At 39.8% G+C, this 17,351-nt stretch overlaps 2 protein-coding genes across 2 annotated transcripts; both read left to right on the forward strand.

Annotated features, from left to right (window-relative positions):
- Window positions 1–763: 763 nt before the first annotated feature.
- On the forward strand, window positions 764–6,583 carry LOC109624268 (hyaluronidase PH-20-like). Its single transcript, XM_020078821.2, has 4 exons — window positions 764–864; window positions 2,110–3,032; window positions 3,739–3,828; window positions 5,553–6,583. Exons 2-4 carry the CDS (start codon window positions 2,115–2,117, stop codon window positions 5,880–5,882), a joined length of 1,338 nt encoding a protein of 445 aa, XP_019934380.2. The 5' UTR covers window positions 764–864; window positions 2,110–2,114; the 3' UTR covers window positions 5,883–6,583.
- A 2,476-nt stretch (window positions 6,584–9,059) lies between these two features.
- LOC109624262 (hyaluronidase-5-like) lies at window positions 9,060–14,352 on the forward strand. Its single transcript, XM_020078813.2, has 4 exons — window positions 9,060–9,302; window positions 11,016–11,976; window positions 12,871–12,960; window positions 13,052–14,352. The coding sequence occupies exons 2-4, from the start codon at window positions 11,035–11,037 to the stop codon at window positions 13,463–13,465; spliced, it is 1,446 nt and encodes a 481-aa protein (XP_019934372.2). The 5' UTR covers window positions 9,060–9,302; window positions 11,016–11,034; the 3' UTR covers window positions 13,466–14,352.
- Window positions 14,353–17,351: the final 2,999 nt, after the last annotated feature.

Below are 17,351 nucleotides of genomic sequence, written 5' to 3' on the forward strand. Positions count from 1 at the left end.
CAAAGATAGCTTTGACTATTTGCCTTTCACCAATATCATGTTTTTTACCATGGCTGCTAACAATGCTAATTGGCTCCTGCCACCATCATCTGCCCTCTCCAGACCAGTTTGAATGCTTCTCTTGCCACACTTTCTCATCCTACAACGTTGCAAGTTACAACACACACACACACACGTACACAGGACTTTCTTCAGTGCTGTCTGTCATGGCCAGGACCGGGTCTTCTCAGGTTCTACACATGCTGTTCACCAGACCCAGGACTGTGGTAATAGAACATGACTGAGTAGAGATCTTCTTAGGTCCACCCGAACCATGGGACCCAACCCCAGGAGCTGTTTGAGTTTGTCTTCATGTTTTATATAGCCAGTGCGGTCCAGACCTCTAATCAGCAGAAATGCAAACTATCTAACCAAAGTTAATATCTATGATGGGGTGAAATAATGCCAAGCCTAACTATAGCCCATATTGTTGCCTTCATGACGTTGTTGTACATGTTTGTGCTAATAACTGCCCACTTAAATTGGTAAGTGCCACAAAATATATCAGCTACTGATAGTTACCAGCGATAAAACAAAATGCTATCTCTCTGTAGTTTTGATTGTTAAATCCAACCTAATAAAACATGTAAAATAACAAACAGAGGCTTTAATACAACAGTCTGTCAGCGTACACCTGAGCCCTGAATCCCCCAACCCTTCAACAACTGACTGCACAGTGGTTGCAGGCCTGTACGTCAGGAAATCAGTCAGATAACCATCGATCAGAGTGAAGAAACTTCTCTCTGCCACATGAATCAGCAATTAGACACAGAGAAGTTCAGAAACAGTGAACATTGCTTAACAGATCACTGAAGAGAGCAGCAGGTAGGAACCGATGAAATGTTGCAGGACTATTAATAATCCAGATTTCACATATATCCTGTAAAATACAGGAGATTTTATGGGAAACATTGAAATAATGTGGAATCAATGATCTCACCAGCTTTAACGCAGCCGGTGTTGCCCGGGCGATAGAGTTTCTATTTTTCTATTTTGATAATTTTTTGTAGCAACAGTCAACTATTAGATTGATTTTGTATTAATGCTGGATGATATTTATTTAAATATAGGTTTGTGATCTGATAATGAAGTGATGGTCCTATTTCTATAACATATTAAGTCTTTGGGTAATAAGCAATACCTCGCCTTATTTTATACTTGTTAGATCTTTAGAAAGATAAGTTTCCTCTGGTAAGTGGAGTTTTGACCTTGGCAAAGTTGAAACTGTGGAATTAAAACATTTGATAATGCACTGTTTGGCAGGTCTCATATTTACCAGTGGCTTTTCTGCAAATGTTTGTTATACTGGCCTCAAAATAGTTAGCTGGTTATTAGTTGAAAATCATGTTTATTTCTCAGAAAGATAAATAAAGGTCAGTGTTAATTATAAGTTAAGTGATAAAAGTTTGGTTGTTAAAAGTACCTGCGAATAATCAAAATATTAAAAAGAAATAGGAAATTGATGTGGAGGGTAATTGTAAAATGGGTTAATTCACAAACAGATGTCATAGACAGAAACTTTGGATCAACTTGTTACGACGGGACTGGAACTGCAAAGACAAGTTACTGCTGCCAGACATACATCCCACCTCAGTGTATTTCTGTGGTTTGATTTAAGTTGATTTAAGATGAACAGCACTAGCACTGCGCCATAGCTTGATTTTTGCAGGAGATTCAAGTTGATGACCCGTCTCACATATAGGTTTTTTTGTATTTCACTGGTAAGCAGACATGGCTTAAACCAGATACTGTGCAGTTTGGCACAAACTGAGATCAAGAATAATTAGAACCAGCTCACACAGTGTGATCACATGGACCTGTTAGAGCTCTTGATTTGATGAATCAAATATATTTATTGGGATAGTGATTGTTCTGTCAAATTCTGTGATTTTAAATCCAACACAAAAAGGTATGACCAGGATTTGTATACATTCTCTGCATCTAAGGTAATAGCATGTATATTAATGGGAAGGGACACTGGTTAAGACTCGCTCCTAACAGTTTGAGATCGTCTCTTGCGAATGAGCCTAAATTATTTGTTTTCTTGTTGTATCTTCTATTTTTCCACAGCTGCCATGATGGCCATGCCCTTTCTGTCCTGCACTGTCCTCTGGATCATTGGATCTATGACCACCATCCTTGCCCTCCCAATTACTGAGCCGCCACTGATCCACGACCACCCCTTTGTAGCTATATGGAACGCCCCTACTGAGCGTTGCAAACAACTCGACATCCCTCTGGACACAGCAGCCTTTCAGGCAGTGACCACCCCCGTTGTCAAGCCCGGTCAATTCCTCACCATCTTCTATGAAAACCATCTTGGGCTCTACCCTAAAGTCAGCACCGTTAAACGCAAGATCTACAGAGGTGGTATCCCCCAAAAAGGCAACCTCACAGAGCATCTAGCCAAGGCCCGGAGTCAGATAGATCATACCATCTACCAAGATTCTTCCCCTGGACTGGTTGTCATTGACTGGGAGTCCTGGCGCCCCCTGTGGAACCAGAATTGGGGATCAAAACGTATTTACCAGAGACTGTCCCTCATTCATGCCCTGCAGATGGCCCCATTTTTATCATCACAGCAAATTTCCAAAGTGGCCAAGACACAGTTCCAGCATGCCAGCCGACACTTCATGGAGAGGACCATCAGTCTCGGCATTGGTGAGCGCCCGAGCCGCCGCTGGGGCTTCTACTTATTTCCTGACTGCTACAACTACAACTGGAAGAATTCCAATTACACAGGGAAGTGCTCTTCGAAGACTCAGAAGCAGAATGACCAGATGCTGTGGCTGTGGGGGCGCAGCACTGCCCTATTCCCCTCCATTTACCTCCACTACTCTCTTCGGAACTCTCCCCAGGCTGCACTTTACGTCCGCAACCGTGTCCATGAGGCGCTGAGGGTGGCAACGCTGCCCAAACGTCCTTTTACAGTGCCAATCTATGTCTACTCCAGGCCGCTGTACCGGGATCAGACCCAGAAGTTCCAGAGCTTGGTGAGACAGTCACTCGTAAACTAACCTGGTGTTGATTATGCAGTTGGCATCATGGTTCTTCCATTTTGATGTGCTCAGGGTCTTCTAAAATGTCAGATGTATGCACATTACTAGCAGTTTAGTTAGACTGAATTCCCATGTCATTTCATTTTGGGTCAAAACAGAACTGTTCACTTAACGTTAGTCAAATCAAGTTATCTATGAAAGTTCACTCACAAACCTGCACTGTTGCAAACATCTCAGTCATGCTTGATCATACTTTGATCATGATACATGTTTGTCTGATGAAGGGAAACAACATTCCCACTCTTTATCCTGCATTTACAAAACTGGCTCAGGTGTTTTCCAACCAAGCAAACAGACATTAATAAACACATCACCAGACATATTTAAAAAATCTGTGATATACGTATTTCCCCTGGTTATATATTGAGAGAAAAGCTTGTGTTAAAAATGTTCTTTGATCAAAGCTTTTTCTGTCATATACATTTTGAGTATAAATATGATTATCATCTGTATGTCTGCAATGATTATGTGTGTTAATGACTGCAATTAACTATTCTTTGTATGTCAACAGGTTAATATAGTACAAAAAATGTACTGCCCATATTACTGAATGTGTTAATGTATGAAATGATAATGTTCCATGAATAAGTCTATTAGTTCGGGAAGTGTTGACTCTCCTGTGTGTTTCGTCTTCTTTCAGAGAGACCTGGTGAGCACCGTGGGAGAGTCTGCTGCTCTGGGAGCTTCAGGGGTCATAATGTGGGGAGGAAGCAAAGACTACAACAACAAGGTAACCACAGCTTTGTCAAGTTTAATCACTGGTTGTACCGGTCTACTCTCAGTCAAATAAGGACTTCAAGTCTTTCTGCTTGCGCACAATATTCACATGCGATCATGAATATACATACCTTTACAAAAAGTATTTGTGAAAAACATTTTATTGTTTTTCATATTTTCTTGCCGAAGCAGAGGAAAAACCAGATATCATCACCTATAATTGAAGACAGGTCTCTGCATATGTTTGCAGCCATGATAAAACATTTCACAGATATGAAAAGAAGAACACAGATGACCAAGCTTTAATCAGCAAAAAATAAACTGACCTTATTTCCTCTTTTAGGAGGAACTAAGAGCCATGACACTGAAGAATTTGTTATCTCTATTCCAAGTTCTGTTTTTTAATGACAGTTGTGCTTACATTTCATTTTTATTCCACCTTTTCTACATTTTAAATGTAGAAAAAACGTTTTTTGATATAAATTTAAAATCAGCTACAGGCACATTAAAATGTTTAATACCTTCAACTAGTGAGATAGAATTCTTTTTAAAAAAAATATTTTGTAGTTTTTGTATTTTTGCATTGGTGTTTATGGGTCACACGCAGTCTGGTTGAGCAGTTCAACTCAAACATTTTTTCACAAGAGTAAAGGGAACTTTGTCTTCTTTCACACAGTGGAACGAATTTCAGCAAAGGGTTGAGTGGTTTGTAATTTCACACCTCTGAGCAAAAACAGACTCTTCAGCTACTACCTGATCTTCAATGCTGTATTTATGATGTATTTATATAATGCTCTCTCATTTTTGACACATATTACAACATGTGGACATGTTATCTGTAACACACACACACACACGTTAACATTGCAAATGTAAAGATTGTGTTAAGAGGGAACTTGCATCCTTGAGCAATGTCAGAATTCAGTACATTTATTCTCATATTCTGTCCTTCAGTAAATCTTTAAACACGTCAAAAGTGAATGATGGAATCTTCAAATCCTTTTCAACCTTCCTTACTTTGAACTTCAATTACTTCCACATGCTTTCAGCTACAGACGACATTTAACACTTACACATTTCAGCCTCCAGCCATATCCATTTCCAGCAATGCTGGGATGTTTATTTCAGCTGTCAACATTCACATGCAGCGCTCACTATCAGCTTTCACAATAAGTTATACTCCAAAGTTATTATTACTTGCTTCAGCCAATTGTTTTACTCTATTACAATACAGCTGAATGGTGTGTATATGGTTAACATCATTTCCAGATCTAGTAATGAGCTTGTCATCATTGAAAGGGGGAAAAAAACATCATAATTCTCTTTTTTAATGAAGGACTACATTTTACAATCCTGTGCATGCACTGTTACTTAAATTTGAAAAGTCCAACTTCCAAATATCTTTTAGTTACATTAAAGTTAAATATTTGATAACATGTATTTAGATTTTTACTAAAAGTCAAAACCATTGGAAAGATAAAAATACAAATTCTTTAACTTTTTCTTCAGCTTACTGTAATGTTTTGTAAATCAAACAAATTTGACAGAAAATGAACTCTAAATATTTGAAAATGACAACAAAATTGTTTTAATATTCTGCTCTGGGACTTTGTTTTTTATATCACCTGCCTATGAATTAATCAATGGTTTAAAGACTAAACCAAACCTATAACTCTCTTTTTCCCTCTGTGCTAATATACCTGAGTCTGATGTGTAAATCCCGCCCCCTCCCTGCAGGCTGCCTGTCAGTCTCTGTCCGAGTACCTGACGTCTACCTTGAACCCGTACATTGCCAATGTGACGGCGGCCGCCATGCTCTGCAGTGAGCTCCTGTGCCAAGGGAAAGGCCGCTGTGTCAGGAAGAACTACGACACCTCCCAGTATCTGCACCTGAACCCCACCTACTTCAGCATCCTGCGGGCCAAAAGGAAGTATGCGGTGGTTGGTCTACCCTCCACCACTGACCTTGAGGCTTGGGCTGAACACTTCACCTGTCAGTGCTACGCAGGACAGAGCTGTTCACCAATACTGTCCAAACCGACCACAATCAGACAGATTTGGGTTTAACCTGTGATGAGAGTCATTAGTGTCCTCAGGCAACCCACTGATTTGATTATGCAATTATCATGCAAAATATTAATGGTGGAACAAAAATACATTTTTCGCATTTTCTTTGGCTCATTTGATAAACTGCACTGAACAAAAACAGCAAGAGTACATTCATTCAGATTAAACATCATGTTCATTTCAAGACAAAAACATAATAATTCATCAGTTATTAATCAGAATTTGGTTACAAGTTTTAGTATTAGAGTGATTTTGTTCAAGAGGGAAACTAGGTCAAGACCTTCAATCACTCACATAGAAAACTTTCCCTAATGTGGCATTCATTGCTAATATCGTTATTTCAAGTATGCAAACAAAATAGAATTCCATAAAAAAGTAAATCAAGATAAATAAGAAAGTCTGTCCACAGAGTTGTACATTAAGTAAGATCCAGTTAATGCCTACAAGACAAAGACAAATCCACCTTAAAAAAGTACATATCGGAGACGAGTCTCAAGCAATAGAGATAGGAATGTTCAGTAGTAGAGCATATCACCCTGCCAAGGCCCAATACATCCAATAAAACTGCACCGAATGTCACAAACTCATAGATATCAGTTCTCTAAATATGTCTGATTTTGTTTATCAAGATCTGGGAATTATTCCCAGTGAAAACTGTTCAATTGTTGAAAATCCTCACAATATTAAAGGAAATAAATAAATGTCTTGGTTTCTTCCCTGTCCTATGCAACATCCTTCCATGTTCCTTCCAATCCTTCCTTTGTGTAAAACATTTCAGTTGTTTTTGTGGAATCTTGCTTACAAACACAAGATCAACCAACAAATGGAGTTGGGTGAAAACATAACCTGCATGACTGAGATGAAAAACATGTCAGACCCAACTCCAGCCCTGATCTTAACACAAATTTAATGCTGGTTATAGTAAGTAAGTGTTTTACATCAGTACCACTATCAGAAACTACCATTTTAATAAAATATTGAGGGTTATACGAGTTTTGGGGTTTTGTATTTGCTTGATCAACAGGAGTAAAGGCCAGCCAGGGCCTGTTGTTTTTTCCTACTCTGAATTTTTGGCTGGATATTGAAGGTGAGCAATAAAAAAAATCAGCTAAAAGAACTTTTAATTTTCAGCAGGCGTCTCTATCTGCAGACATTTTCTCTTGTCTTCTGCCAGGAACATTAAGGTGTAATTAATGACATCACTGATGGATCCTTTCCATCTAGGTGTGTCAGTAAAATGGCACGAATACCAAATCAAGGGCTTGAGAGACGAGGTGCAGAGACGAGGTTAAATGGCTTGACTGCACTTCTTTAGCATCAGCCCCTGCAGCACATTTTACCGATGATGCATGAAACTTGGTTTCAGCAAGTATTGTGCCAGATGTACAAAAAACATCAGAATCCTAAACCCAACAAGAGGTTGGCCATTTTGAATTTAGCGAATATTTTTGTCAATAACAGTCATTGAATTGAGTCCCGGTGTGAACATTTCTACATAATATTGTCTGTGAAGATTCTCAGTCATCCAGGTCATGGTATCCGCAGAAGTTATGTACACTTGTACAAACTTCTGAGTCTTCATAATATTGTTTGGTCATAGTGATAGGGCCACCTACTGGGCAAGGGAAACAACAAGCAGTGTTGAAAATTACATTTGCCATAATTTAATTCACTTTACAAAGACATCCGTGCTTCAGTGTGAACATTGATGACCATTGATGGCCATCATCCGCTATATATATATATATATATATATATATATATATATATATATATATATATATTCTTAGTACTTAATTTCTTTCACGGAACACAGCCTCCTAAAAATATGTGTCTGCAACATAACCGCAGAAGCAAACAGATGCTAATTATGTGATTGCGGCTGGAATGTGTTTTTTTATTATGTAATAACATATTTGGTAAACCCCAAATACTAAGATACTGAATGCACCAATAAATTATTCACAGACAACCTATTAGTTTCCTGATCTTTCAGTATTAACTTGTGGTGACTCACTGTTTTATGGTCATGTTTAGACTTGTGTCGCACTTGGTTAAGGTTGGAGTAAGATCCTGGTCTGGTTGTTTACCCATCTTTACCTGCAGGACTGTTGTTGTCTTAATACAGACAACACATCCAAACTTCTTCTTATGGTTAATTTGCACTTATGAGAACAAAGCCATTGCTTATATTTCCTATGAAACATATTTTCTGTTGCAGTTTAGTTTAATATAAACATTATTATTTGGAGAAAGTCTCTACAGCACAAGTAGCTTTCAGCCATGTCCAATGCGTGCAGAATACTTTTGGAGGATCAGCCAAGCCACATGTGGACATGGCTCACATTTTAATCAGATCTCAGCTACTGCAATCCGTCCAGTTTGAGCATTTTCTTAAGCCAAAAACAAACAAACAACTCTAAAACTAGGACGACCCTGTCCTTGGCAAAGGAAAAAGACCTGCACAGCAGCTCTGTACCTTGACCTGGGAAAAGTCAGCCAGCCCCTCAGGAGTTCAAGGGGCCAAAATGTCAATGCAACTTGGGGTCAAGGTTTAACATATTTCATAATTGGGCTTTGTGCTATTGTGCAACAAACATATAAATGATTAAGCCAGGAAAAATGGCACATGTGCAAGCTTTAATGAATACCCTGTATCATATTTAAATGACAGTACTTGGAATGGAATCACACACACACACACACACACACACAATAACAAAGGAGTAAGACAGGGAGTCTGTAAATAAACACTCAACCAAAGATCACGCTAGTTTCATATGGATTTTACGTGTTTGCTACGCATTTAAACAATCTTACCAAAAAAGAATGCTTCCTTACAAAGACTAACTCCTAATTTATTGTGACATCAGAGGTCGACCTCTTAGTTTTGTTCGATCCTTCTTGATGAACTTCATCTGATAACCAGTTGATTTAGTAGAGTTGAGTTTGAACTGGATGGAGCCGGTCAGACTTCCACTTTGCATGATTCATTATTCTGGTGATGAATCCAGGTGGATTTCCTTCAGCTCAGTGCATTTCCAGCCCACAGCTGACCAAGTTCAAACTCTCACTGCATTCCTTGCGTGTTCGGACAGATGCCTCAAGCATGAGTGGCAGTGGATCCACACATTGTCCTCGTCCTGGAGATTCCGCCGTTATCCTCCTCTGGGCAGGAAGGAGGGAGCTGGGTCACAGCCTGAAAAGCATCAGGACGTTGCAATAAAACCCAAAACACCTCAGGGCTGCAGATCTCTCAGCTCTGACAAGTTTCCACAAGTGTCCTGCCTGTAATGTCACAGCGTATTTAACGAGGAACTATTTAGACTCCCAAAGGAGTGTCGTGTTTATGTGTAACAGGTAATACCAGGACTCACTGTGCATGCAGTTTCAACAGCGGGAGGTTGGACCCCAAAGCAGGTTGGTGCTCAGTTAATGATGTCTACTTTCATATGGGTTCAAAGGGTTAATGTTTTCCGAGAGTTTGACTGGAGAAAGTTACAGGTGTAGAGTTTAGCTGCAGCGGTACAGTTCCCCCTCAAATTTAACTTGACGAGAGTGAACTTCATTCACTAAGTCTGAAATGACAGAAATCATAAAACCGTCAGACTGAGTGGTTGCTTGTAACCTGCCTGGAGACAAAGATACTGTAGCTCCACCTAAGATCTTTTGATCTCATAAAGACATTAATGTTAACACTATGTACAGTGTGTAAAACAGTCTGTCAAAGCTGTGAACAGTGACCATCGTCCTTACACTTTCTTATACAGTCCTGCACTGCCTTATACTGTAAGTCCATGTACGGCTTGTAGGGCAGCAGGGCATGTGAATGAAAAATGTAATAAATAGAGTCAGTAAAGACAGCTGAACAGATTAGAGCTTGTAAAATGCAGATGTGCTCATGATAGTTGTCCAAGAGGCTAAAGATATGAAAGTGTGGGACTGTGGACATCAAACTATAATTAGAACTGAGTGTATCTGCAGCAACTGTGTCCGGTTTCAATTCGCTCCGTGTTTTTTCAAATCCCAGCTCAAGTAACAGAGAAGAGCCGATGGCGGCTGATGCAGACGCTGATCTTAGGTAGTAAAATTGGACCAACTCATTCATACTGGTGAAATGACTTGAGACTTTCTGCCTGATTTTATGCTGAGATGCCCAGATTTAACATCTTGGGCTCTCATTTTCTATCAGGAGGCAAAGTGCTCATCATGTCCACATCCTCAGCCACTGACATCTCGCTCTTTGACCGTTAGAGGAGAATTTTAACATCTTAGTTTGTTGCTGGTTTGTTGCATGCCTTCAACTGAGAACAACAGACCTACTGTCATATTTCATCTCTGAAGTCAGCTTTTTGACTTCAGGATATTAAAAACACATAAATCGTTCCCAAGTCAGGAGATTTAGTGCCGTATCAGTGCTGTCACGAAAAATTGTCCAACTCCATGTTTTAACTTGAACTGATGCCTTGGATCTGCTCAGCTGGAAAAAAGATACTGGCAACACTAAGAATCAACTGTTGGTTGAATAAGTATGCCATACTGTTGATAATGTAGGAAATTAAAAAATTAAAGAAAAATGGAGCCCTGAGAATTCTGTAAATATCATTCACTAGAAATAAACACATTATTAAATGATATATGTAGCAAATAGTGAGATTTGTTTGAGGGAGACTGCTGCATTCCTTCTTTGCTAAAACCTTTTCTCACTCATCCAGGTAACCACCTCTCTCACTACATTGTTAGCCCTCCAACCCAATCTGCACATTTAAAACTGATTCTTTAGTTTAATTGCAGAAACAATACTGACAGCCATGCTTGCTGCTCTATTAGGTTGCATGGTAATAACCACACAATGCTAATGTGTAATGCTTAATGTATTATGGATGAAGAGGGAAACTGTTCTCACGCTAACTTGGATTTTGTGTGTCAGATAAACATTTTTATATTTCCACTGGTGAAACATTTTAATTTTCTTTAGTTTTCTATGAAGACCTTTGACGGACAAAAACAATACTCATCTCAAACTCAGAAATAAGGACATGGTCTATTCATATCCCAGATTCATTTCTTGAAGAGCAGCACCATCTCCTCCTAGTATTTCTGACTGATGTTTGTGTTTCCTTCTCCTCACAGATAAGATTCTAGATTGAAAATGAATCAAGTCAAACTGCATCATGACAATGGACATTTCTTCATCATCATCACCATGTTGGCTCTGCTGAGCTCGGGCCAGGCCTCACCAAGGACGGACCCTCCAGTCTCTGCTGATCAACCCTTCCTTTTCATGTGGAATGCCCCAACTGAGCTGTGTGACATTCGCTTTGGCATGCCCCTCGACCTCTCCTACTTCCACATTGTCAGCAGCACGCTGAAAACAGCAACCGGCCAGAGCATCTCCATATTCTACACTGACCGCTTCGGCCTCTTCCCTTACGTGGACGAAGACACTGGTAAGATGTACGATGAGGGTCTACCACAGCTGATAGACATGCAGGAGCACCATGAGTTGGCTGAGGACGACATTGAGTACTATATTCCTTCTAACCAGCCAGGTCTTGCTGTGCTTGACTTTGAGGAGTGGAGGCCACAGTGGGCTAGAAACTGGGGCAGTAAAGACATCTACAGAGAGATTTCCATCGAAACAGTCAAGAAAAAAAATGCGTCACTGTCTGACGATGAGGCGGAGGATCGGGCGAAGATTGTGTTTGAGCGTGCAGCAAAGAGGTATTTCCTCCGCTCCATCCGCATTGGGAAGAGGCTGAGGCCCAACAGACTCTGGGGTTACTACTTGTACCCTGACTGCTACAACTACGACTACAACCAGGACATGGCGGGCTTCACTGGAGAGTGCCCCGCCATCGAGAAGGACAGGAACAATGAGCTGGTGTGGCTGTGGAAAGATTCCACAGCGCTCTTTCCATCCATCTATCTGGAGCTGGTGCTCAGAGATACCCAGCAGGCTCGGCTGTTTGTCCGCCATCGAATCCATGAAGCCATTAGAGTGTCAACACTCCCCAACAGTTCGTACTCCATCCCTGTATATGCCTACATCCGCCCTGTGTACAAGGACAGCACTGATGACTACATGTCTGAGGTCAGACACACTTGGCTACACAGGTTTTGACACCTTTAGGCACAATGTATGTTACTGTGTCTTCATTCCACAGAAGATAATCTGATATTTTGGATTGGCTCTGATTAGCCATATCTAAAGCTCAATGTACATTAAACAGCACTGAACCCAAACTATAAAAATATGCATCAGGCTCTATTAGACTGACAAACTCACCTGACGTCAGGAGAAACTGACCACATACACACTTTCAAATACAGAGGATTTACACATGCTGGATCTTTGTTCCTTGTTTCATTGGAATAGGTCTGATAATTCTTCACACCTCACACTGTGTCATTTTTTTCTGCCCTGCCGCCTAATATTGTTTTATATCAGGACAATTCATCAACGCGTTTTTATGCACTTGCATTTAACCATTTTTCCAAAAGTAATTTTAATGGGTTTCCAGTTGTTATCTCAGCCAATGAGGATGTGTTTTCGTCCATGTGTCTGTTTGGTTGTTTGTCAGGAGGATTATACAAAAACTACTGAATGGATTTCCACAAAACATTGTGGATGGATGAAATGTGGGCCAAGAAAGAATCCATTGAAATTTGATATTTTTAGTGGGACTAATATCACTGAGTGTGGAATATTTTTAGTGCAGCTTGATTGATTTTAAGGGGACTATTGGGCCTTGGTGGAGGTATGTGCTCTTTTGAGAGCCACTCTCCTTTGACACATGAAATCATGTTCGTATATAATGACCTTGGGTCACAGTATTCCTACCATCTATTTCAATCTATTGGTTTAAATTGCTTTTTTCATATTTTAGTATCAAACTTCAATGGTGAGTTTTGCATTTTAGGAATCAATATGACTCATATGGTCATTTCCTGTACTTCTCTGCTTGATTGTCTTTGTTTTTTGCAGTTTGATCTGGTCAACACCATCGGAGAAGCTGCCGCTCTCGGTGCCGCTGGCGTTATTTCCTGGGGAGACATGAACGTCACAGATACAGAGGTAGAAAGTGGTGGTAGTTTAGTATTTTTCGGAAAGGTTTGAAACTTAAACTAACAATCACTAAATGGCCCAACATCCCACTTTTTTTTAGGACTCCTGCTTTGACGCTCGACGCCACCTGGAGCAGGTCATGAACCCGTACATCCTGAATGTCTCGACGGCAACACAGCTCTGCAGCATGGCGCTCTGCCAGGGCCAAGGTCGCTGTGTGAGGAAGCGCTGGGACGACGATGTCTACCTCCACCTTGACCCGCGCCGTTACAGTATCCAGCAGCAGCATCGCACTGGCCCGCTCACTGTGAGCGGTGGCCTCTCGCAGGACGACGTCAACTGGTTTAACCGCAGCTTTGACTGCATGTGCTACAGTGAGGAGCCGTGCAGATCGGTTATGATGGTCAATGTCATCCAAGAGGCTGTCTTCACCAGGGGCAATCGAGGCGCTGACAGGCCCCGCCCCCTCCTGCTGGTTATGATTTTACTCTTTCTGAAGGGTGTTGTGATGTGAATAGTCCATGATGATCGTATCATCACACTGTTATTTCAGCGTGTTGTTTGTTATTTGTGACTTTTTTTTACCAGTGTTTAAAATGTTTTGAATTCAGGTTAGCCTCATGTTTCTGTCTCGCTCAGCACCCGGAGACAAAAATCTGTTGGTAATGAGATTAGCGAGTAACCCGGCTCCTTACTGTCCAGAAATGTGTATTGTTCATGAGACGTCTTTATTTGTTATTGTTGTTATTGTTCAAAGATGAAACTGAATTTCCTGCGGGACTTTTAAACTGAACTGAACTAATTAACTAACACACCATGAAAATGTGACTGCTAATGTCTGGTGTTTGAACTTTACACCCTACAACCTGGAATGAAACCAACACTTTGACATGACTTCCCTTTTCAAATAAAACTAATCTGCAAATTTACATTTAACACATTTGCAATAAAAATATGAACCTGAGGAACGAGTACCAGCTCGATCTTCATATTTTTTATTCATGATTTCCAGAAGATGATCTCTGATGATTTTGGTATCATCTGTCTTGTGCCACCATGAGATTGATACGTTTGATTGAAATGTCTCTGTGGCTATTGAAGTCAATGCCATGAAAATGTCCCGTTTAGGACCAATTGTAATATTTTTATTCATGAAAGTTTTTTTTTCCCATCAGCTTCAGCTATGTACTTTGTGTTTGTGTTTGGTGCTTATTAAGAGATGTTAGCATATAGATAAGCAAAACTAAGAAGAGTGATCATGATCAAAATCTTGTGTGAGCTTGTGGACACTGTTTAGTTCATGTAGCCAAAGTGTTTGAAATAGAGTCATTTTATCAGACTGCAGCCATGCAGCTGCTGAATACATTAAGCTGTTGAGAATAAAACACAATACAACTGAGAGCTTGCTGAATTTCCATTGTGGTCCTTCTTCAAGTCAGGCAAGGTAGAGAAAGCACATATATACAATAACACAACAATTATTAAGACAAACAAATTAAACCTCAAATAAACAGAGTATATATTCATTAACCTTCTCTGTACCAAACCCCTTGAAATCCCTATTCAGAGATCCATCTGCACTGAATAAAATATGCTCTCTAGAATCTTAGGTCATCCACATGATTATGTTTTAATTTTAAATTCTTTCTGCCACTTTATTCACACAAGCCATCCACATTACAGTGGAGTTTCATGGCCATTAAAATGCAGATGCAATCCCCATGAAAGCACATGGTTCATCTTTGGATCATATGACATCATATGATGGTTGATCATTTTCTGATCATCAATTTTAGATTGTCTCTGTTATTTGTGGAGATATCAACACACATAACACATGCATGTGAAAACAACATCCTGCTTCAGGCTCTGCTGCATGCTGGGTAATAAAATAGTACTGATTTGTAAACAGAGAACAACATAATATTTCAACTGAATGGGCAGAAAGAAACAAAGATACTCCTGAGTATTAGTGAAGTAACATTAACACGAATCACAAGTATCTGGTAGTGCTGACTGACATATTGTCCGAACACACGTTAGCTTGCACCATAAACACACAGCAAAAGACTGGCTGAAAAAGAATGAATAAAACAAATGACTTTATGATAGGATGGATACAAAAACCTGGTATTACAAAGACTAAAAGAAGAATAGACACGCTGCATCGTTGTCTGTCCCCTGCTGTTTGTGACACACACACACACACACACACACATTCTCTCTCTCTCTCTATAATCAGATTTTATATAATGACAACAGCTGTTCTGTGATATCGGCTATATTTACATGCAAGATGATCACTCATCACTCAATTTAATGAGACACACAGAGAATTGTGCCGGCCTTGTCCAACCTTATATACACAGGGGCAGCACCGTAGTCTAGGTTGTCCAAACTCATTCGATTTGTTGGCGAGCACTGACTAGTTACTGTTCAGTAAATAATTGCTGTTTAATAACATAATGGAAGCCATGACGAGTACCAGGTAATTTTCACTGATACGTTTATTCTCACTATCATCATGCAGGGAAGTGAATTAGAAGTGTTTACCATCCCACTTAAATATTGCTTGACTGCATTAAACCTAAACATTTAACATTTTTGTGGAAATAAAAGCTGCCAAGTTAGCATATTCATTTGTGAGGATTCACAAAAATCATAGAGAGTTTATCAACTCACAGCTTCACAGATGGGACACACACCTGCCTTATCACAATTTCTCAAAATAAATTCAAATAAATTCAAAAAACTGAACTATAGATAATTATTCATGTAATAATATTTAGCCTTATGTTAGAATCTTGATCTTTAATAATCTTTGGAAGTATTTTTAAAAAAGAAAAATTAATTCTGTTGAAAGTTAATTATCTATGTCAAACAATATAACAAAAGAAAAAGGAATTATGTATTGGTTTGATGTCAAAATGAACTGTCTGTGTTGTACTTCATGTTACTGTCCTACAGAGGGAGCCAGAGCTCTGTATCTTTTACACACTTCAGCCTCACTGGCTTTGTGATGTCACGTTCTCAACAGACGCGTCACAAAATAAACAACCAATTCCCTCTCTCACTTCTGTCCTCCTGAGTCCTGAGTGAATCAACTTGGTTAGATTTTCTTTCATATTAAATCATGACAGTCGACATAACACAACACTAAACTGTCTTCCCAGTGCAGCACACAGTCAGAGGACGGGAAGTGTCCGAAACTTTCTCCACAATGTGGCTGCAACTGGAGAGAAGCAGGTGCAGCAAACTCACACACACACTCACACAAACACACACACACACTAAGCGAGGGTTAATTGCATTGCATTGAGAGGGGATTCCATCACTGCATCACTTTGGGACAACCACCTTTGTTCTTTATGAAGTGAAGCCTGAGCTTACTTTTAAGTTTTCTTTTATCACAAAACAATCATGGGCATTATCAATAATTCTATGTAATTCTATAGTATTTCTTTTTTCATCAAGATCCATGAATTATTCTTGTTGTTAAAGAAAGTTAAAAAGACATAATAATCTGGATCTGCCCCTTGATCTGGATCCACATTAAGATGTAGTCTTCCTGACCCATACTGTCTTCTTCCACCAAGTGTTGTGGTAATCCGTCCAGTAGTTTTTATGTAATCCTGCTGAAGGATAAACTCTGACAGGTCGTATCACAGGGCCAACATATAGAGACAAACAGATGTCTCCAAACAAATAGGCTCTGGTCGAACTGGGATTCAAACAAATAACCTTCTTGTTGTGAGGCTAAACAAACATTTCTTAAAGTCGCAGTTCCAACTTTAAGCATGACAAATGATTCATGTGGTGTGCCAGTTCCCTTTCTCTTTGTGGGCACTACTTTTGCTAACACTAAAAAAAAAAATTAACATTTTATATTTGTTGGATTTTCCGAGTGTCCTCTGCCAGTCTAATGGGGCAGTGTAATATAAGTGGCCCTCTCCCTTGCACTACATGTGACGTGATGTGATTTCTGTGTGGACTTCAAACCCTGTCACGAGTGTGTGGTGTGTCTGTGTGTGTGTGTGTGTGGCATTCCTGGTGGCACTCAGGTAACCCCTTACAGCTCAGATTAATTCTAAAGTGCTTTATCACATGACCAAATCTACTACGGCATTTTTTTTTAGGCCTGGTGATGCATTTATTGTGCTGCACAGTGCACTTACTCTTGACATAACTGATGTGTAAGAAATGACCTGCCTTAAGTCAAAATTTCATTGCTATTATCTGTGGGGAACTCAAATCTATTATAAATCTTACTGGGGAATTTCACCCCCAGGTGGCGTTGTCCAAGCTCAGAGTTCACTGGTCCTCATCGTTTTTTGCCTCAGTTACAAAAAAAATCTGAATATTCAACACAACTTAGTGTCCAATGTAAAATAGAAACCTTC

The sequence above is a fragment of the Paralichthys olivaceus genome, chromosome 7 (genome assembly GCF_024713975.1).
Source record: "Paralichthys olivaceus isolate ysfri-2021 chromosome 7, ASM2471397v2, whole genome shotgun sequence".
NCBI classification, from domain to species: Eukaryota; Metazoa; Chordata; class Actinopteri; order Pleuronectiformes; family Paralichthyidae; genus Paralichthys; species Paralichthys olivaceus.

Coding starts and splice junctions, on each gene's coding strand:
- LOC109624262 (XM_020078813.2), top strand. CDS start 11,035: ATGAATCAAGTCAAACTGCATCATGACAATGGACATTTCTTCATCATC. Junction 11,977..12,870: donor CTGATGACTACATGTCTGAG/GTCAGACACACT, acceptor TGTTTTTTGCAG/TTTGATCTGGTCAACACCAT. Junction 12,961..13,051: donor TGAACGTCACAGATACAGAG/GTAGAAAGTGGT, acceptor ACTTTTTTTTAG/GACTCCTGCTTTGACGCTCG.
- LOC109624268 (XM_020078821.2), top strand. CDS start 2,115: ATGATGGCCATGCCCTTTCTGTCCTGCACTGTCCTCTGGATCATTGGA. Junction 3,033..3,738: donor CCCAGAAGTTCCAGAGCTTG/GTGAGACAGTCA, acceptor GTCTTCTTTCAG/AGAGACCTGGTGAGCACCGT. Junction 3,829..5,552: donor GCAAAGACTACAACAACAAG/GTAACCACAGCT, acceptor CCCTCCCTGCAG/GCTGCCTGTCAGTCTCTGTC.